This window comes from Lontra canadensis, unplaced genomic scaffold (genome assembly GCF_010015895.1).
Source record: "Lontra canadensis isolate GAN:19392208 unplaced genomic scaffold, GSC_riverotter_1.0 scaffold20, whole genome shotgun sequence".
NCBI classification, from domain to species: domain Eukaryota; kingdom Metazoa; phylum Chordata; class Mammalia; order Carnivora; family Mustelidae; genus Lontra; species Lontra canadensis.
Genome location: NW_022631014.1, coordinates 18,596,655 through 18,618,383, shown reverse-complemented (window position 1 = coordinate 18,618,383; position 21,729 = coordinate 18,596,655). Strand labels below are relative to the sequence as shown.

Sequence of the window (21,729 nt, the reverse complement as noted above, 5' to 3'; positions counted from 1 at the left end):
CAGGACGCCGGGATCGTGACCTGAGTGGAAAGCAGATGCTTAACCCACTGAGCCACGCAGGTGCCCCAGTAGTTCACTAATTATTACTATTATCATCATCATGTAGTACTCCACCACACACACACACACACACACACACACACACACACACACACATATACATACCACAATTTATTCATTCACCTGCTTGGGGACTCCAGATTTTTTTTTTTTTTTTTTTAAGATTTTATTTGACAGACTCAGTGAGAGAGGGAACACAAGCAGGGCGAGTGGGAGAGGGAAAAGCAGACTTCCCGCTGAGCAGAGAGCCCGGTACGGAGCTCAGTCCCAGGACTCTGGGATCACGACCTGAGCCAAAGGCAGAGACTTAACGACTGAGCCCCCCCAGGTGCCCCTGACTCCAGTTTTCTGTTGCCACAGATAAGGCTGCTGTGGAAACTTGTGTACAAACCTGCCTTGGAACTTTTACTTTCATTTCTCTTGGCTGGATAATTAGGAATAGAATCTCTGGGTCCCATGGTTATCTCATAGCATCTAGCTATGGATTCTGAGCTATTTTTTTGTTAAAGATTTTATTTATTTATTTGATTGAGAGAATGAGTGGGAGGAGAGGCAAGAGGGGAAACCGACTCCCAGTAAAGCAGGGACTCATGGAACTCGATCCCAGATAACCCCGGGATCATGAGCTGAGCTGAAGGCAGATGCTTAACTGACTGAGTCACTCAGGCTCCCTGTTGTTGTTGTTGTTGTTTTTATTGTTTTAAACTCATTCTTGAGGGGTGCCTGGGTGGCACAGTTGGTTAAGCGTCTGCCTTTGGCTCAGGTCATGATCTCAGAGTCCTGGGATCGAGCCCTGCATCAGGCTCCTTGCTCAGTGGGCTTCTGCTTCTCCCTATCCCTTTGTGCTCTCTCTCTCTCTCAAGTAAATAAACAAAATTTTTAAAAATAAAGATAAACGCATCATTGAAAGAGTTGGATTTTGTCAAATCAGTTATTTGCACGAGGGTCTTATGGGGGGACGAGGGTAGGGAGAGGGGTCCAGACAACTTTCCGGGCTTGCAATCCAAGGACTCCCTGGTGTGATGGCCAAGAACGCTTCACACAGATGGAGCACCTCTTTGTGGCACATCCTTTCTACCTCTCCAAACCCAGTGGTCTTAGGAGGGTTTTAATCCGTCCCTGCACCTCCTAGTTCCCTCCTGGCCACAGCTCCAAGTGGCGCCATGCCTGCCTTCCAGGGCGAGCCCCTCATGTTTAGAAGGCTTAGTTTTGCCGGTGTCTTCGGAGAATCACCACCCCTGAGCGATTCCCTAGGTCTCCTCTTTCCCTCCTGCCAGCATTGTCCAGCCTCGTTGAGTTTAGAGTGTTCCCACCGACGTTGGGGAAGGGGCATTTCTGTCCCCACCAGGTCCCTGCCCAAGGCCCTGCCCAGCACTCTGTCTTGTTCTTGTAGGACTCAGGGTGGAGTTCACGTTCACGAGGACGGGCTAACAGCGACCTCCCCAGTCCTGATGTGGGTCCAGGTAAGCACAGAGATCCCAGACCCTTTGTTGAGACCAGGTCCTCATTGGGAGAGGGAGTCGGCCCGGCTCCTTGGGCTAGACTCACCCGCAGCGGGTGTCGGTACTTCTGAACCGAGAGGGCCCAGAAAGGTCTAGCAGATCTGGTGCTAGAGCACTGGCAGGCCCGCCAGGAAGTAGCCATCTTGAGAATACCGCCTTTCCCAAACCTTTGCCAGACACTGCGGGAGGCCCTCTGGCCAACCCTCAAACCCTGAGATGCAGGCACAGCACTGGCGTTTTAGTGTCCAGGCTCAGATGGACCCCAGGCCAGGCCTGCCTGCTCAGGACCAACAGGAAAGGAAGTTGTCTGTTGCCGAACATGGGTGACCCATGGAGCCGTGGGACCAGGGGTATGACCAGTACAGAGCAGCATGATAGGGCTGGGTCTGCCTCGGGGGTCCCGAGACCCTGAAACTGGAAGCCAGCCAAAGGCAATGCTCAGTGTGTCTGCCAAAGCTGGTCCAGTCCTCTGGTACCTGGTTAAGCAGTTCCCTCTCCTGAATTCTTTCTGTTAAGATAACTAGTGTAATTTAAAAAAAAAAAAACAATTTTTTTTTTTAATCAACGTAACCCTGACTCATACTGGAGGATTAGGGTAAAAGACAGCTTTATACCAGCCAGGCCAGCTAGAATGGACTTCCTAAGGCTAAGCCAGACCAAGGGGTGCTGGGGTGACAGGCAAGAGTCCGTGTCTAGAGGTCCCAGTGATAATGTCAGGGACTTTGATAGATCGGGGCCTTAACTTGAGGTGATGAGCAATGGGTAGAGCCAGACTTGGGGGTGGGACCCCATGTTTTCTCATTGTGAGCAGCCCCCCAGGACTGGACCTGTTCTAGCTTTGCCAGTCCCTCGTCCAGCTATGCCCCATCCCCTGCTCAAGGTTAGGCCAGGAGGGCCCAGTTGGCACAACCTGGACTGCGAGAGGAGCCCTCCCAGCAGAGGGTAGGGATGGTGGAGTCAGGTCAAAACTCCAGTGGCTGTTCTACCCTCGAGGGAAACACAGCCTGGGGTGACTCTCTGATTCCTGCCCTGAAGTCTTAGGGAGCATTAGGCTGTGCTGGGCAACATCATCTATCCCACAGTTGGGGTCTTGCAAGAAAAAAGATTGCACCCAGATGGTGGGGGGTGGAATGGGGATTGGGACAGATGGCCATCTCTGCCTACCCTTCCCAGCCTGGTGCTCCTGGACACAGAGTCTAAGCCTGGTCCCCTCTCCCTCCAATGGGGGCTGTCTACTTTGCTCTTCACCTCTCTGTTGCAGTGAAATCACACCAGCAGTTCAGAGGTTGAAAATGCAAATAAAAGAAACCACAATTTTTTTTTAAGATTTTATTTATTTATTTGTCAGAGAGAGTGAGCACAGGCAGACAGGGTGGCAGGCAGAGGCAGAGGGAGAAGCAGGCTCCCTGCTGAGCAAGGAGCCCAATGTGGGACTTGATCCCAGGACACTGAGATCATGACCTAAACCGAAGGCAGCTGCTTAACCAACTGAGCCACCCAGGCGTCCCAAGAAACCACAATTTGATCCACTTTGTTTTTGCTCTTCCTGAGTGCTTAGGAGTCCCAGATTGGAGAAGCAGAATTTGAGGGATCCAAGGTTTCTGACTCCATCTATTTAAGCTATTTTTACTGTGGTTCATCTTTTTATTTGATTGGTGCCGACTTTAATGAATTATTCCAGGCCTTATCCATCCTAAGCGATCAGCTCTCTTGCGTCTCCGGGATAACGGCAAGCACTAGGGTTTCAGGGCTGAGGCTCATGGGTTTGCGTGACTCGGTGGTTCTGGACAGTCACGGTGGGCTCTGTTTGTCTTTCAGGCTCTGGATATCATCTTGGAGAGGATGAAGGCTTCAGGCTTCGACTTCTCTCAGGTCCTCGCCCTGTCTGGGGCGGGCCAGGTTTGTCTGTAGCAGCCCCCCTGCGGCGTGTGGGCAGCCGTTGGGAAGGGGTGCGGGGCTCCCTTGGAGGGAATGCTGCCCCTGAGAGTTGCTGCACACTTTCTATTGTTGGTAGAGCCCTGCCGCTCTGTTACCTCGGAGGATGCAGGGCGTGCCTTCTTGCGAAGGATCAGAGGTGGCTGGAAATGTGCAGCATTATCCAGAACAGGACCCCGGGCGAGGAAGAACCGGATAGAGGTCATCGATTGGGGTAGAGGAAGCATTTGGCGTGCATTGATGATGCCTGCCTGGGAGCACTGGCATTGCTTTTCCGTTTCCTGGAAGTAGAGGCAAAGTCAAACATTCGACTTCTAATGAGAGCAGTTTTAGTAGTAGCAATATTTGTAAAAATAATAACAAAGCACACCGACTGAGCACTTAGTGCAGGCCAGGTGCCGCGCTGAGCGTTTTACATAGACTTTTTGTCTTTTTAAGAGAGAGAGAGCATGAATGGGGGAGCAGTAGAGAGAGAGGGACAGAGAATTTCAAGCAGACTCGGTGCTCAGTGTGGAGCCCGATGTGGGGCTCACAACCCTGAGGTCATGACCTGAGCCAAAACCAAGAGTCCGCTGCTTAACTGAGGAGCCACCCAGGCGCCTCTTACTTAGATGATTTAACCTAATCGTTACAGTATTTTAGGAGGCGGTGTCAGGGTGTGGTTAGCACAGGAGCACTGGGTCTGCTGCCAGGCTCTGTCCCCAGGCTCACCATTTAAAAGCAGTGACCAGGGCATGTCATCGAACTTTCTGGGGCCTCCTGTCCTCCTCCGCCTGAGGTTCAATGTGAATGTGAAATACTTAGTGCATAAAAACTTCATGTAAGTTTTAGCTACTACCTTTATTATCATTGCCATTTACCTGAGGACACTGAGGCACAGAGGGGCGATGCCACTTAGTCAAGGTCACACAGCTACCTGGTGGAGGAGTCAGGACCCAAGCTGAGTCTTACCCTCTGAATCACTTTGCTCCGTGGTGGATTAGCCTGCTTTCACATCCTTGTGAGAGAGTGCTTACAGATTTTTCTGAGCCACCTCTTCTCCTCTACCCTCCAGCCTAACAGGAATTTAACGCTCCTGTCCTGTTCAACAGATTCCCCAGGAGATCTTGCCCATCTCTCTCATCTGAACCACAGGCTGGGATACCCTGTCCCTCCTGGGCATCCCCTGATCCCATGCCAGGTGTCCCCAAGAACACCTCCAGCTTACCCCAGGGCCACAACCCACTTGTCATCCTTGACTGTCCAAGGGGTCTCCGTGCCCTGTTGATTTGTTACATGACTCTTGAATCTCCCACTTCCTCTCCAATCCTGCCTCTCTTGCCCCAAGCCGAATATCTACAATTTTTCTCAGGGCCTCTGCTTGGGCCTCCCTGCCTCCCAGGTACCTTCTCCGTGACTCCTAAACCCTTTCATACACTCAGCCCTGGCCATCGCACTCCCTTGCTAACCCAGAGTTCCCCACACCTCGAGATAAGCCCCCGCCTCCAGGCCCTGGCGCTCAGGCTGCCACCTCCCCCTTCAAGCCCCCACCACCTCCTTCCTGCCCAAGACTCAGCCCACTGTGTCAGGTGCCACCGCTCCCTGCACCTGCCAGCCTCTCTCAGCCATGCCTGCTCTCTGCACGGAGCACCCATGCGCTCAGCTCCAGCTCCTTTCCTACTAAACAGGGCCCCTTCTGCCAGCTCGTTCAATGGCCCTCTTCTGTGTCCCCACTGCCCTGCCACTGCACATCCACAGGGTTTTGTAATTGTGTGTTTGTGTCTTCCTCCCTGACTCGCCGACCACATCGTAGAGAATAAGGACAGTACTATTCTCTTCGTCCATCCCATTGCCCGGCATGACCTAGGTGCTCCGTAAATGTTCGTTGAGTGAATGAACGGGTAACTGAATAAAGGAATGAATTTCAGGTACTATTGTGTGCAATATATTTTTACAATACAATTTTACGAGGATACCAAAATCCAAACCACTAATTCTTTCTTGGACCCTTCCTATAAGTCTTGAGGGGGACAGGGCAGAGTTTTCATTTTCTAGAGCTGAAAACCAGGTCTCAGAAAGGGTGAGTTCTGTAAGAAGTGGCAGGGCCAGGCTTGGAGCCAGTTCCTTGGGGTGTGGTCTGGCTTCTGGGAGGTGATCCCAGTGTGTGGCCATGTGAGCATGTGCTTGGGTTTTCCCTTGACAGCAACATGGAAGTGTATACTGGAAGGCTGGGGCCAGCCGCGTGCTGACAAGCCTGTCACCAAACCTCCTGTTACATAAGCAGCTGCAGGTAACCGTGGGAAGAAGGGCCCAAGCCCCTGCGGGCCCTGAAGTCTGGGGCTTTTGCGTACTGTCAAGGGTATGGGAACTTGGCTCAGGCAGTAGTGCGGTAAACAGGGTCTGCCCTGCCTCCTGCTGGGTACAGCTGGTGTCTGGATGGAGGGTCAGGTGTTGACAGCCCTCATCTCGGGTCCCTTCCTGCTAGGCATGGCTCTGGCTAGTTTCCCCCTCAGAGAGCTTGCCTTGGTGCATGATGCCTCTGGGTGGTGCTGGGAAGGCAGGCTCCATCTTCTCCATGGTTCCCCACTGCAAATGCCCCTGGGAAATGGCACTTTGCGGCAGCTCTAGCCCTCCCCTGCTTATCTCCAGTATCGCCAGTGGTGCTTAGGTGTCCTCCTTCTACCTTGAGCTTTCCCGGAAGAGACACCACTGGGCCAGGCCGAGGTTTGGGTGGGAAGGGCTTAACCACGGGTCTCCCAAGGTCACGTCCAGTGGGGAGGTGACCGTACCTGCTGTGGTGGGCTGTGGAACCAACAGTGCTGGGGCGGCTTCCAGAGTCAGCAGGCAGAGTTCAAGCCTGTGCCTTTGTTCCTCCTTTCCAGGCGTGTTTCTCCATCAGGGACAGCCCAGTATGGATGGACTCCAGCACCACAGTCCAGTGCCGCCGGCTGGAGGCCGCCGTGGGCGGGGCACAGGCTCTCAGCTGCCTCACTGGCTCCCGAGCCTATGAGGTAAGCAGTGCCCGCCTGGGGCTGGGGGCCAGTGTTGGTCCTAGGAAGAGGGTCCTGTTGCTGGTTCTGGCCCCTTGTCCCTGGGTGTCTGGGACACAGCTGGTGACCTGCCCCAGTGGGGATCTCATGAGGCCCTGTGGGTATCGCCCCTGCATAGCCAGGATTGGGCACTCTGGCCCCTGGGTCTGCCCAAGGCTGTCCTGCCTCCCTCTGCTGCCCACAAGCAAGGGCGGGTCTCCTGTTGCCCAGCAGGGGACCGAGGTGGGCTCATGGCGGTGCTCTCTGCAGGCACTTCCACTTCAACCTCTAACCTGGGGATAAAAATAGCACTCGTGCTTGGGACAGTTTTGAAGCCCAAGGGAGTCAATGTATGCAAGGCGTTTAGTACAGCTCCTGGACAAGTAAAAGAGGAATGAATAAATAAAAGGAATGCCTCTTTCCTGATGGCTTCAGCGCCTGTTCCTGGAGCTGGCTCTGACTGGCCCTGTTTGGCTCATGATTGGGAGTAGGGAACATAGCCTCATCTCCTGCACAGGTACCCTTGGTCAGCACAGTCCCTGTGGTGGGGGGTGGAATGGGGTGGAGCAAGGCTTTTTCAGTAAGGGTGTGCAGCAAACGTTTCTAGGTTTGAGGCCTTTGTAAAGCGTTCATGATACTAACTCATATCCAGAGCATGCTACGGCGACCTCACTTTGTGGAGATGATCACTGCACAAAGGATTTGGGTTTTGAAGAATTTGTGCTCTTTTTCCAGCGTTTTACAGGAAACCAGATTGCAAAGATTTACCAGCAGAATCCTGAGGCCTATGCACACACAGAGGTTGGTTAAATGTTCCTATTTGATTTAAGTCATAGTTGAATTTCTTTTATAATACTACCTTTAGCATAAATAGATCTCATGTTCATGGGCCAAAATCATTGATTAGCAGACATTAGACCCTCAGGCCAGGAGGTGTTGGCATTCTCTGCTGTGATTCCCGCCTGGAAGCACGGACCCTCCGGGACATTTGAAGTCCGTTACCCATTCCTCCAGCTCATGCCTGGGGTTTATGGCTTCTGAGGGACCAACTTCCACTCACACTTATTCTGAACCCCCAAGAGTGACTTTGTTGGTTCTGAATCCTGTGGCCACACATCCCACTTCCCTTGTGACTAGATATAAAGACCACAGAAACAGAGAAAGGAAATCAGGCTCCTTGGACACCTGGCAGAAGGGCCACTTCCTGAGCACGGCTTTTCCACAGGCCTTGTTGCTCTTCCTCTTTGCTGGACTTGATGGTTCTCTGGCTGGTCAGAAACTGCAGAATGAGGCTTTCCCCCAAGGACTCGGTTCTTGGTGTTCCGGATACATATGCCAACGGTCCTGTCTCCAGGATACTCACTGCCATTACTGGGCCGTCTCGCTCCACGTTTCTGCTTCCCTCCCCGATTTAAAACTCTCCTCAGGTCGTAGATATCAGAGTATTCAGTTGCTTATGGTATGAGGCCTATCTCACTGCCTCTCTCTCTTTCACAGAGAATTTCTTTGGTTAGTAGTTTTGCTGCTTCCCTGTTCCTTGGGTCTTACGCCCCTATCGACTACAGTGACGGTAAGCCTTCAGAGTCCTGGGGGGTGTGCCTGTTCGGTATGTGGGTGGACGTGTGCGCCTGTGGGCGGTGTGGGCATGACAGACTTTTAGCCCTGTCATCTTGCTATGAAGGGACTGTGTTAGTTATCTTTTGCTGTGTAATGAGTGACCACAATGCTTAACAGAGTAGGAACTTTTTTTTTTAATTTTTATTTATTTATTTGACAGAGAGATCACAATTAGGCAGAGAGGCAGGCAGAGAGAGAGGGGAAGCAGGTCCCTGCTGAGCAGAGAGCCCAATGCGGGGCTCGATCCCAGGACCCTGGGATCATGACCCGAGCTGAAGGCAGAGGCTTTAACCCACTGAGCCACCCAGGCGCCCCGAGTAGGAACTTTCTTTTTTAATATTTTATTTATTTGAGAGAGAGAGAGAGGGAGGGAGAGCACAAGCAGAGGGAGAAGCAGGCTCCCCATGGAGCAGGGAACCTGTTGCCAGATTTGATCCCGGGACCCTGAGATCATGACCTGAGCTGAAGGCAGACGCTTCACCAACCAAGCCACCCAGGCCCCTGACTGCAAGTGTTTATTATCTTACAGGATTTCTGCAGGTCCGTAGTCTGGGAGCCGGTGAGCTGGGTGGGCCTGCCTCAGGAGCTCTCATGAGGTGGTGGTCAAGGGGCAGCCAGGACCAGCCATCGAAAGGCTTGACTAGGGCTGGAGGTTCCATTTCCAGAGCCCCAAACTTCTTAGCCAGAGGCCTCACTTCCTCACCACATGGGCCTCCCATAGGACACCAGTGACAGTGGATGGATCCCCACCCCCACCCTCGCCACCCCTGCCTGAGCGAGGGATGAGACAAAAGGGTGGCCAAGCAGAAGCCACAGAATCTCTACACCTTAACCTTGGAAGTGATGTGCCATCCCTTCTGGCTCACCCTGCTGGTCTCACAGACCTACCCCAGGTGCGGGAAGGCAGGGACCTCACTCGGTGGGAACACCAGGGCTCTGGGTGGGCATAGGCTGCTTGGAGCCTGGCTCCCAAAAGGTGTTTTTTCTTGAAGTTGTGTTCACATCTGGGGAACTCAAGGGAGTGGTGAGTTTCTGGAGTCAGTGCCTTGCCAAAAATTAACGTAAGCGATGCCAGTGAGGAAGGAGAGCCGGGAGGAGGCTGCCGAGGGTACTTTTGCATGAGGCCATGCTAAAGGCCAAACAGCAGAAGGAAGCAGAGTGCAGAGCGAGAGCCCAGACCGATGCTCGTGACTTCAGAGGAGTCTCGGAAGGCTCAGAGCCCCCTGGAATCCAGCTGGAGTTGTCCGAGTGCTGTCATTGGCCACATACTATTCTAGCGTTCAGGGAGAGAAAGTAAGGTGTCAAAGAGGTGGTCCCCGAGCTTCACTCACAATTTGGGGAAGAAAGGGTTCCCACAGGTAGCTGCACACAAGTCAGGCCAGCAGAACCCTGAACCTGGAATAGCCCACGTCCACCCATCTTCGCCATCCCCACCCTGGGGCGGTTATATGCTGCTGGGAAAAGTCACAGTCCTGCTCCCGTTGGTGTTCCAAAGTTCGGGTTCTACAGTCTCGCTGGGCCCTTGGCTCCACTCTCCTCACTCCCCCGAGAAGTCACTCCCTGATTTACCAGGCGTCTCACTTCCTTGCTTGGGTCCCTGCCGATGGCTGTCTGCCTCCGCCTGGGCCCAGTGGAGGAGGAAGAGAAGAGCCCTTCTCTGCTCTGGCTTCTCTCCCCTTTGCCGTCCTCAGGAAAGTGTTGGGAGATGTAGATTGTTTTCAGACAGACTTCGGGAGCTGATCCCCGTGATTTCCTTGAAAAGTTAGAGGTGACTAGGGAAGCCTGAGGGCTGACCCACATCGGCATGGGGCCCTTGAGCCCCAGGGGACATGGAGAACAGTTCCTCATCAGTGTAGTGCTGGGTCTTAGGACCACAGATTCCTAGGCTGACATGAGGAATACTTGGAGGAGGTGGTGGGGCCGTGTGTTTCCACGGCCCCTGCTGACCTCTGGTTCTCCGGCTCTCTAGTTGCCTAATGACCCAGGCACACTGCACGCATTCCGTTCGGAAAGAGCTCCAGGAACGATTTTGTGGCAAGAACTTGATCGGCTTTCCGCCAGGTGGGCACGTGTTCACCACAGGTCCTTTGCAAAAATGTTTCTGTTTCTTGTTTCCTTCATTCCTTAGGTTCTGGAATGAATTTATTGCAGATCCAGGACAAAGTCTGGTCGCAGGTCTGCCTTCGTGCCTGTGCACCTCATTTAGAGGAGAAGCTTGGCTCACCTGTACCGTCGTGCTCTGTGGTGGTAGGTCCCCGTGCAGGTGACATGGCTCATTTCCTAGCGGGCAGCTACTGGGGCAAGCAATGCAGAATACGCACACACACACACACGCACACAGAGTCACCCTCATTCATTTCTTTACACACAGGCATACACACGCGGGATTTTCAGGCTAGGGTAAGGGATGTATTTGATGTACAGCAAAGCCAAATGTCTGGATCAGTGCCTTGCGTTTAGCAGGGACTCAAGTGCGCATACAGATGACTGCCTCGTGGCAGCGAGGTGTGGGGTAGGGCACCTGGGAAAATTCCACTAGAAATTTATTAGAACAGGAAGAAAAGTAGAAGGTATAAGTGGTGGGTGATTGCGCACTTTGGGAAAAAGTACACAGAATGCTGACATTCTAGGGCTAGGTACCACCTCTGAAGCTTAAAACGGGCAGTCTGGAGAAAACAGAAATATGAAAAAGCTGAGGGAGAACGCAGGCTGTGCGCCAGACTGCCCAGGCTGGATTCCTGCCTCGGCTGCTCACCAGTTCTGTGACTTTCATCTGTACCTCAGTTTCCCCATCATTTCCATTATTCCTGAAACAGTGGGAATAATGATACTCTCTGTGTCATGCGGACTTGTGCAGAATAAACGAGTTAATGCATTTAAAGCGCTTAAGGTGGGGTGCCTGCCTAGCTCAGTTAGAGCATGCATCTCTCGATCTCGGGGTTGTGAGTTTGAGCCCCACTCTGGGTGTAGAGATCACTCACAAATAAAATCTTTAAAAAATTAAAAAAGAGGGGTGCCTTGGTGGCCCAGTGGATTAAGCCTCTGTTATGGTCCTGGGATTGAGCTCCGCATCGGGATTTCTGCTCAGCAGGGAGTCTGCTTCCCCCTCCTTTTTCCTGCCTCTCTGCCTACTTGTGATCTCTCTCTCTGTCAAATAAATAAATAAAATCTTTTTAAAAATTTAAAAAAGAATAAAAACAGATAAAGTGTTTACGATAGTGTCTGGTCCCAAGGGTAATATTAAAAACATTTACGGCAGCATGCAAAAGAATGAAATTGGACCCCTGTCTTACACCGTACACAAAAATTAACTGAAAATGGATTAAAGACTTGAATGTAAGACCTGAAATCATAAAAACTCCTAGAAGAAAACAGGTGTTAGTGACAATTTTTTGGATTTGACACCAAAAGCAAAGGCGAGAAAAGCAAAAATTAAGTGGGACCTCATCAAACTTAAAAGCTTCTGCCCAGCAAGGGAAACCATCAATAAAACAAAAAGGCAACCTATGGAGTGGGAGAAAATATTTAAAAATCATATATGTGACAAGGAGTTAGTATCCAAAGTATATAAAGAACTCTGCTCCACAGCAAAAAGGCAAGATAGTGTAGTTTAGAACATTTAACCGTTAGCACGGAATCCCCATTCAGCACAGACACTGGTGTCCCCTAGTTAACTACGTTCGTGGCTTTTCTGTGGTGAGAATGGAGTAGAGGGAGACTGGGCCCTGCCTTCAGAGGCCCTTTGGTGGGAGCACACACCATACATTGAGAAGAGCGAGAATTCTCGGTGTTTCTGAGTGTCAGTGGGAAGGAAGCAGAAGGTCCCTGAAGCCCGCGGGTGCTGCCTGTTCCAAGTCCCAGCCACTCTTCTGAGATTGACTCTGATGTACGGAGCTGAGGGAGGAGTGTCCCCTGCCTTGGAAGGGGACAGTTCAGGACCAAGGCCTGCTGAAGCCCAGTGGAGAGAATAAGGAAGGGCCAGCAGGAACTGACCAAGCCTCTGGGATTGGTATTCCATGCATGGCATTTGGTTTTGTGTGAGACGGAGAGCAGTGTTCGGTCCGTGGCAGCGGGCTTTGTTTGCTTTATGCCAGGAACACATGCCTCCAGGAGGGGCCTGTGCACAGACCGGCAGCTTGAGGAATGGAAAAGGACTGACTCTGAAAGGGTCTTTTCATTTGTACATACGTACCCACGTGATGGGGGGAAACAAGCCGAATCCATGTTTCCCAGCATCCCTTCTTCTGCAGGCAGTGCCCATACAGCTTTCTCATTTCCGGCAGGAACGGGTTTGGGATATGTGGTATCCAACACTTCTCCAGCCCCAGCTTGCGGCCTCCTCACCCAGTTATTTTGCCAGCAGCCGTGGCTTTGTGCAGGTGTCACTCGCAGCCCCCTGCCCCAGCTGCATTCATTTCTCTCACCTTCTGCCCGGGGCTTCTGTGACTCCATGTTTGTGCCCTGCAAACCTGGAGGTCCAGAGAGTTAACACCCCAGGGGGACAGCACCCGCATCCTTCACACACAGTTCCTTGGACATTGCCCACAGTGAGGACCAGCTTGACAGTGTACCTTTGGGTGGGCTCTCCCACCTCCCCAATTCCCCTCTCGTTTCTTGGGATTGCTTCCCCCAAATAAGCCACCTGCACACGAACCCTGTGTCGGGCTCTGTTTCCTCAGGCAACCCGGGCCAACACAGTTCTCTCCTGGGAGATAGCTTATTCTCATGTAAATCCGATTTTTTTCCTGGAAGGAGCAAGATTTTCTATTCTTTTTTTTTAAATTTTTAATTAATTATTTTTATTAATGTATAATGTATTATTTTGTCTGTGAATCGTCAGGCTTACACATTTCACAGCACTCACCATATCACATACCTCCATACAATGGAGCAAAATTTTCTTTCCAGACACCAGGATGGCCCATCATTCGTTTAAACTTTTGGAGCTTCGGTAAAGTCAGGGAAAGGGGAAAAATGTTTTTCTTTTATAGCTATGCTCTCTAAAGACTATAGTCTGTCCAGAGGGGTCATTGCTGTCTGGTCCCCCAGCTACCCTGGGAGGAGACCTGGAGGCCATGTTTCCCCAGGGGTGCTCCCTCCCCACACTGCTGTTTTTGGTTTATTTTCCTTAGAAACTTGACCTGTGCACTTGTGTGTTTGGTTAATCAGATTGCTGGGCTGATAGAGCAAGGGTGTGGGGCGTTCTCTTCTTCCATGAATTTTCTTCCTGTGTGTCCTCTTGTTATTTATTTTAAAAATTTTTTAAAATTAATTTTATTTATTTATTTGAGAGATCATGAGCAGGGAGGAGGGGTAGAGGGAGAAGCAGACTTCCTACTGGGAGGGGGTGTGGGGGGAGTAGGTAGCCCAATGCGGGATTCCATTCCAGGACCACCCTAGCCGGAGGCAGACGCTTAACCTACTGAGCCACCCAAGCACCCTCCCCTTATTTATTTACCACTAATGCTATCTCAGAATTTGGAACTTACAAAATAAGTACACATTGGGGATTGGTTTGTTCTAGCTGCCTCTCAAAATCCAATGGTGTTCAAAGCAGGGTGACCTAATATTTGTGGTTCCAAGCCTGGGCTGGGCTCCTCTGGCTTCTCGGTGAACGGGAGGGACACCCCTGGTTTAGGACAGGGACTGATGTGCCTGCAGGCCTGGTGACCTGAGGCTTGGAGGGCTATGCGGAGTAGGTCAGATTTACCTCAGTAGGGCATGCTTGCTTTTCCTCCTCAGGGAGCCGTTTCCTCCTACTTTGTCCAGCGCTATGGATTTCCTCCAGGATGCAAAGTGGTGGCCTTCACTGGGGACAACCCTGGTGAGTACCTTGAAGGATTTCACTCTCCAAGTAGCCTGACTTGGTCCATGCTGGACATTTGAGAATGCCAGCCTCTGGAAACCCTTCTGTGGCAGGCCCCTTCCTCCCTGGCCGCCTGCCACACTGCTGGCCTGAACTCTGACTCCTTGTACTGCCCTACCTTGGCTCTGACTCTGTCCTCTGCCTCCCCACTCCAGTGTGAATGATCATCAGTTAAGGCAGGCGGTCACGCCCACCCTTCCCTAACTGCCTTTTCTGTTCCAAGCTAATCTCAGTTCTCCAGTCCTTCCTCTAGGACTTGGTCTATAGGTGTCAATTACTCTCCATCCAAACACCTTGTCCTTCCCCCAGCCGCTCCAGGAAGAGTCATCAGGTCTCTGAAGAAAGGGCAGGTGGCCGCACTGGGCTGTATGGTGGTGGCACCTCAGCCCTTTTTCTAGAGAGCCACCAAATTCAGGTTGCCAGGCAAATGCAAATACAGATACAAGGACACCCAGTGTGCCTTGAATTTCAGAGGAATTATGAATAATTAGTGTAATAAGTGCATCCCATGCAATATTTGAATTTCACATAAGAAATGATGTCTTAGTTTAAGTATGGCCCAAAGTATGTCTCTCTGAAATTCAAATTTAACTGAGCGTCCTCCATTTTTTCTGGCAACTCTACCCCAAATCAGCATCCTCAGCTCCTGCTCTTAGAAGGTCAATGTAAAGTACGTAGTAGAGGACCTGGGCTGCTGCATAGGTGGGACCAGGGTTTGCTGTCCTAGGGAGGCTCACTTCCTTCATAGAGCCTCTCCTGCTTCTCTTTGTGGTCAGGGAGTGTGGCTCCCTATTTGTTATGCTTTGCTCTCCTTTTAAACACATTTCTTTTCAGCTTTTTTTTCTGCCTTCAGCCCTTCTCCCGGTTTCAGCACCCACCAGCCTCCCTGTACTCTCCTCCCATTGGCTGTGTAGACAAGCAGGACAGGGGCATCCAAAATAAATAGAGAGAGACACATATGTCTGGGAGTTGTATGCCTCAAAATAGAGCGGATGGTCCTTGTTAAAATTCATTCTTAACAGCAAGAGTTACTTTATCAGTATTATTATTAGAGTCCCTATTTTCTATAGTGTTTCTGTATATTTTTGTGATGAGGAAAAAGCACCGAAGTCTCTACTGTTGTTATAGGCGTCACTAAGAATAATGCTCATGGCGTTCCTCGGTCTCCTTCCAGCCTGGAGCTGAGGGCATGGCGAGCTCGTCCCTGCCACACCAGTGTCCTGGGTGTGACCCCTCCTTCCTGGGACAGCCTTGGCTCTGGCATCTGGAGGGAACCCCAGGAGCCAGACAAGGGCCTTTCCCATCCCTGAGCCATTTCTGGAGATGGTCATGCGGGACCTGTTGGCCAAGCACAGAAACTAACAGAGCAGGTTTGGGAGAAGGGATCCCAGTGTTCCTGGTAGGAAGGTGGAGGGGAGGCGGAGGCTGGTGGATGGAAGCCGGATTTCCACAGTGGCAAGGCATGAAGCCCCAGGCTGTCCCTGGGGTTGAGAGGAGGCTCCAGGCTGCAGTGTGTGGGTTCTGGTGCTCCTGGCCCCCATTTCCATATCCCTAAGAGCTGGGAGGTCCAGCCTCCCTCAAAGAAGAACAGTTGGTGTAGGAACACCAACTTAGGAAAGTTCTCCACTTCTGCGGGCCACGTCTGTTTTCCTTTCAGAATGAAAATAACTTTGTTGAGTCTCATTAGGCAATGTATAATCTTGTACCCCCTCTATCAACTAGAAGAATGTCAGGGGGAAGAATGGGCTTTTATAACCACTGAAGTGAGCGCCTGGGTTCGTCTGAGCAGGAATGACAAAGAAGCAGCTTTCCAATCCTACCTCTTGCACCTTGGTTTCAGGCTGAAGGTTGGCAACGCCAGGCAGCTAGCTCTCAGTCAGTCCCTCCTGAAGTGTGACCTTGAGTGTGCAGCTGTTTTAAATGATGCATTAGTTGCTTCTTCGTTAAAACAATAGCAGTAATGAGCAAGCAGACTAACCAAGCTCATGCTCTTTGTCTTACTCACAAGGGATACCTCTTCACTGCAGGAAAAAAAAAAAAAATTAAACACTGACAAACCAAAGGAAGGATGTAAAAATCATCCATAACCTCTTAACCCAGAGATAACCACAGTTAAAATTTTGATGGCTGTCCTTCCACATTTCTTTCTGTGTTCGTAAATAAACCTATTTTGTTTTTGGGGGGCAGCATCATTTCAATGGTTGCCTGGGGCCCCATGGTCCCACATTTATCTCCCTAGTCCCCTGTGGTGGAGGTCCGGGGGCTTCTGTGCTCGGGCAGTGCAAACAGTGATGACGCGCACACCCTGTCCTGTCCCTCATCCCTACAGGCTAAGTTCTCCGAGATGGGGCTCCTGGATCCAAGGCTCTGACACACACGGCAGCGGTGGTGGAGGACACCTGTCCCTCCCACGCTTCTCCTTCACTTGCTCAGTCAGTCACATTTAGTGAGCAGCCCCTCCCCGCCCCGCCCCCGGCCCCGGTCCATGCTAGACCTTCTTTAGTTCCAGAGTGCATCAGTGCGCCCGGCAGGTGCGGACTGCTGTTCCGGGCCTCCTGTCTCGGGGACAAACATTCTGCCCCTTCACACTCATGCCTCATCTTTGTCTTTCCCTGCCCTGTGTCCGATGTCTTGACTCAGCCCCCTTGGTTCTCTGCACTCTTGGGAGCACCTGATGGTGGGGAGAAGAGGCTTCCCAGCTCAGATCAGAGGCCCTGGCTACAGGGACTGTACCCTTTCACACCGGGGACCTCCCCTTGGGCTCTTCCAAACCCTCAGCTCATCCTGTTCCTGCCTCTACCCTGGCATGTGGCTGGCTCCCACCTGGGGGTGACTGTGGTTTGCTTTGTGGCTCTGTGTGACCTCCCGCTAACCAGAGGTTCCCCTCCCATTCTCAGCTTCGCTGGCAGGCATGAAGCTGGAGGAAGGTGACATTGCGGTAAGGCGACTTCTCACACCTCTCACCCATAAGCAAAGCCCGCTCTCTCTGCCTTGGGGGACAAGGGCCCCAGAAGCATCTTTGCTGCCTGTTAGAGGGTCTGGCGGTCCCAAAAGGCAGCTGAGGGAGGGGATAGGAAGACCCAGGCCCCAGGACCTGCTTGTATCTCTTCTCTTAGAAGGTCATGGCCTTTGCCCGGTAGGCAGGTCCCCTTGTTGGCCAGTCTTGGTGGGTACAGTGGCAGAGGGGTCAGGCATTGGAACGGAGGACTGTGAGCTCTTCAGATGAATAAAGAAAACAGAACCTGTGCCCTTCTGGGTCTAATGGGAAAGTCATCTGGGAACCAGTTGTCACCCAAATAGTTAGATACAATTGTGGTTAAGTTCTAGAAAACGAGCCCACAGTTTCCATGAGAGCCTAAATCTGGTTGCTAATTGGTTCATCTGGTGTGGGAGGGTCAGCAGAGGTTTCTCTGAGGAAGTGGCGTTTACTGTGAGGTCTGTGGCATGAGGAGTGAAATGATGGGGCGTTGGGAGTGGTGGAGGGGGCAGAGGTGCCTCATCTCTGGCCATTTCTTCCCAGGTCAGCCTGGGCACCAGCGACACCCTATTTCTCTGGCTCCAGGAGCCCATGCCTGCCCTGGAAGGGCACATCTTCTGCAACCCGGTTGATGCCCAGCACTATATGGCGCTCCTGTGGTAGGCTTGGTGGGCAGTGGGCACGTCTGGCACTATCTGGAGCCCTCGAGCTCTTAGCAGGCTCTCGTGGCAGCTGAGACCCTGGGACTCACTGGGTTTTTCTGACAGCAGAGCTGGATGGGGAGGAACCCAGGACATGGAGTCCTCCCCAAATCCAGATTCGAATCCCATCCTCAACACCTATATCCTGTGTGGCCGGGGGCAGACCCCAGAGCGTGTCTGAGCCACAGTCTCGGCTCATGAAATGCGAAGAATGAAAGGTTTACCATTGTGTTGTTAGGACACGCGTAGCACATAGTAGACATTCAGTAAATAGTAGGAAGCACGCCCTGCCCCTGATGGTTGTCATGGAGGAGGTGTACTCTGCACCCTGATCACAGGCCTTTGGAAACCCACCAGAGGCACCCAGGAAAGATTCTGAACCTCTAAGCTCCAGGAACCATTGGAGAATATGTAGGTCTAGTGAATTTAGCTGGCTCTGTTTCATTGTCCAGGTGGTATGACGTGTAGAAGCCACAGCTCCCCGTATTTCCCTCTGTAAACAGAGCCCAAGACAGGCCTTCCCCAGTGATTCCCAGGGACCTTAGCTGGGTGTGATACCTGAGGGAGAACCTCAGATCTCTGCTGTCCATGGCCTGGGGGTTGTGGTCCAGCCCGACCTGCAGCCCTTCGACCTGGGACTCTTCCCCAAAACACATGGGTCCAGCCAGCAAGCACTGGGTGCCCCCCCCTTCAGGGTTCTCTGCACTTCTGCAGCTTTAAAAACGGCTCCCTCATGAGAGAGAAGATCCGCGATGAGTCCGCTTCCTGTTCCTGGAGTGATTTCTCTGAGGCGCTGCGGTCCACGGAGATGGGCAACGGCGGGAACCTGGGTAGGCTGTTTGGTGATGCCCCGGCCTGTGAAGGGCAGCAGCTGCTGGCAGGAGGGCCCCAGGGGAAGGGGGAGAGAGGGCCATGGAGCAAGCCAGGGGAGCCCCAGCTGTCGGTCCTTCTGCTCCGTGGGCCTTCCAAGCTAGCGTGAGACCCAATGATCTGAGTGAGTAGGGCCCTTCTCCGTGCTTTGAGTGGAGGGCTCTCCCCATCAGAGCCCCTGGTGACTGCCTCAGGGATGGCAGCCACGGCTCTTGCTCCACTCTCGTGTGCGCCCATCCGTAGCTTTCTGCCCCAGCCGCAGGGTTCTGTTCGGAAGAGGGCCCAACCTTGGGCCAGGCCTCCTGAGCAGGGAGGGGACACGCCGCCCTCGGCCAAACCTGAGCTGGTGTTTTCGGGGCGCTGGGGCAGCTGCCTCTGGTCGGGGCTGTTGGGTGAGAGTTGGCAGAACTGTCTCTAAGAAGATCTAGTCCCAGCCCTTCCAGTTCCTGTCTTTCCTGCTGGAGAGCAAGATGGGGAGCATTCCCATCTCTTCTGGGGGCCAGAGATGTGGGGTCCTAAGTCCTGTTCCGTCCTAAGTCTTTGAGAAGCTTATATTTTGCTTTTGATTACTGACAGTGAATCTCTTCCTGGTCTGGTTTCAGGTTTTTATTTTGATGTAATGGAGATCACCCCTGAAATTACTGGGCGCCACCGGTTTAGTGCAGAAAACCGCCAGGTATGTGTGGTATGGGAGAGAAATTGGCTCCAGTTCTGAGTGTTGAATTCAACAATTGCCTCCCAGGTTCTGCTACTTGAGAGACTTCCTGTACTCCGCTATTGCTTGAGCAAACATTTGGATGGGCCAGAGTGCATTTCCGTCCTGGGGAACCCACAGGATCTAAGACGCTGTTGTCTCTCACAAAGAGGAGTACAAACACCTGGGGGCTTTCCTCTGAGCTAACACGTGTCCCCGCTGACCGCCGCGGAGAGCCATAGAGTCTGTTCCCTCAGCAGGCTTAACCCTGCACCCCCAAGGACTCACACTTACTCCAGATCAGGAATTTCTTCCTGATCAAAAGCCTCTGGGACAGGACGCATGAACATTTACTGAGCGCTGTTTCCCTCCAAGCACACCGTGCTGGTGGCTTCCCGCATCCTCCATTGACTGTTCAGAGCATCTTGAGGTCCAGAGATGCCGAATCATGTGCCCAAGTCACCAGGACCTAGGAGGTGGAGGGAGGGGGCCTCCAGACCCGATCCTCCCTGGCCCTGAGGCGCTGTGTCCTTTCCCCTCCACCGAGCTGCCTTTCCTGCGTGGGACTGAGCAATTCCCTCTGTCTAGTGACTGTTACAGTTAGAGTTGGCATCAGCTTTGTGGCTGATGAAGTCACTGTATGTTGGGTTGTAAGTGGAAAGCTTTATACAAACTGTAACGGGGAAGGGCTCGGCTCAGTCTTCTGAGGAAGGGTCTCTTTGGTTTTTGTTGTTCCAACAGAGAAGACGTGCCTTTTCCCTTTTGCATAAACCCATCGAGGTCTGTCAGGGAGAAGGTAGGGTCTGTCACTGGTCTCAGGGACTAAGGCCTGGGCGAAGCCGGGGTTGACGCCTAGCAGCAGTAGCCTGAGTGACACTCCACAGCTGTGGGTTCTCAGCATAAGCTCCGGGTTCTCACTTAGGACCAAACACCAAGACCCGGCCCTGTTGTCTCATTTGATCTTTAGAACCACCGTGAAACACAGGTACAATTATGACCTTGGTTTTGTTAAGAAAGAAAATGAGAATCCCAGCGAGATTTATGTAACTTATTTGAGGTGGCAGAGCTGAACCCTTGGTGGCCTGAGACCAAGCTCCCCAATGCTCCGGCTCCCTGAAGTGAGCACACCTGAGGCTGGGGTCACGTATGTGTGGGGGACATGCTTGTGTGCACACATATGGCAGGTGCTTAGTGGGTCAAGAGCTCCAGCGGTGTGTGAGCTGCCCAGGAGGCCCGAGTCCTGAGTTCCGAATCCGGGCCACCTATGCACACGCACGCACAGACGCGCGCACAAGCAGTGTAGGGACAGCAAAGGTTTTCACAGTGCCTACTTTCTCTTGGGGACAGGTCTCAGCATTCCCTGGGGCTGTGGAGATCCGGGCACTGATCGAAGGGCAGTTCATGGCCAAGAGGATCCATGCTGAGGGCTTGGGTTATCGAGTCAGTAAGTGAGCAGCTGGCGGGCTGTGTTCTGGGATGGGAACCATCACACCCTGAGGTGCTTGTGACCCTTCCTGGCCTTTAGGCCAGGCCTCGAACGGCACTGTCTGTCGAGGCTTCACTTCAGAGGCAGGGGGGAGAGGGAGCCCAGCCCCAGGTGGCTAAGGAGAAGGTGAGTCAGTGGGCAGGGATATGCAGGCAGACAGAGACGAGGGGGCACTTGTTCCTGCTTCTCTGCTCTGTCCCCAGTAGCCTGACCTCCTGGCAAGTAGCTGTAGCACTTAGAGACCTTTCTGTAGCCCAGGCCCGTGACAACCTGATATCCCAAGCCCCGGACCCTGAGGACATGGGCAATGCCAGTGGGAGAGCTCTAGGCTGGGGCCACCTGCCTCTGGGGCACAGCCTAAGCACTTCAATTTGGACAGAGAAGAGTGGGGATACAGAACCTCTGTCCCCACTGAGAGATCTGGAATGGAAAGGCAGGGCAGGATGAGTTGGGACAGGCACCCACGGGAAGAAAGAGATTTCTAAGAGCTTGAGCTATGGAACAGGCAGCCTCAGGGGGGCAGTGAGTTCTCCTTAATGCTGGCCCTGGAATGGTCTGGGGCACAGGCTTCTGCCCTAAGGGTGGAGTCCTCATGATACTTTTGTGGACAACCTGATCTCAGTGTAGTATGTTTTCTGCCTTTGAGCCAACCAAGTGCAAGCGTACTCTAGAAGTCAGCCTTAGGTAAGCCTTTCCGGGAAGCCGCACACGCACACCCCCAGCAGTCTCACCTGTCTGTGAAGGCGTAACGGAGATGTGTACCCATGGGCTCTAGAGACGTACAGGAGAGCAGTCATCGTGGCTGGTGCTCACCGGCCCCACGCTGCAGCCCGGAGCCTGTGGGTGGTAGGCAGGACAGGTGCATTGTGGGCTATTCATGCAATGTGATGCGACACAGAAATGAAAATAAACCGGCCTCCACCGTGGGCGACAAAATGGATAAATCTCGCACATGTCACTCGGCGCGAAAGAAGCCAGGCACAACAGTACGCGTGGTGGGATCCCTTGTCCGT

At 52.6% G+C, this 21,729-nt stretch overlaps 1 protein-coding gene across 4 annotated transcripts in view; it reads left to right on the top strand.

The window, feature by feature from the left end:
• The window catches only part of XYLB (xylulokinase), a 63,351-nt gene that overhangs the window by 9,722 nt on the left and 31,900 nt on the right, over positions 1-21,729 (top strand). For 3 of the 4 annotated variants that reach the window (XM_032861181.1, XM_032861184.1, XM_032861182.1), the window contains exons 3-15: positions 1,454-1,523; positions 3,381-3,461; positions 5,680-5,766; positions 6,359-6,487; positions 7,241-7,306; positions 8,003-8,075; positions 10,251-10,369; positions 13,865-13,946; positions 16,886-16,926; positions 17,509-17,624; positions 18,381-18,496; positions 19,139-19,212; positions 20,578-20,674. In XM_032861181.1, the coding sequence (XP_032717072.1) occupies positions 1,454-1,523; positions 3,381-3,461; positions 5,680-5,766; positions 6,359-6,487; positions 7,241-7,306; positions 8,003-8,075; positions 10,251-10,369; positions 13,865-13,946; positions 16,886-16,926; positions 17,509-17,624; positions 18,381-18,496; positions 19,139-19,212; positions 20,578-20,674 (1,151 nt within the window). Of the gene's footprint in view, positions 1-1,453; positions 1,524-3,380; positions 3,462-5,679; positions 5,767-6,358; positions 6,488-7,240; positions 7,307-8,002; positions 8,076-10,250; positions 10,370-13,864; positions 13,947-16,885; positions 16,927-17,508; positions 17,625-18,380; positions 18,497-19,138; positions 19,213-20,577; positions 20,679-21,729 lie in introns of all 4 variants that reach the window. The other variant, XM_032861183.1, reaches the window with a different exon arrangement.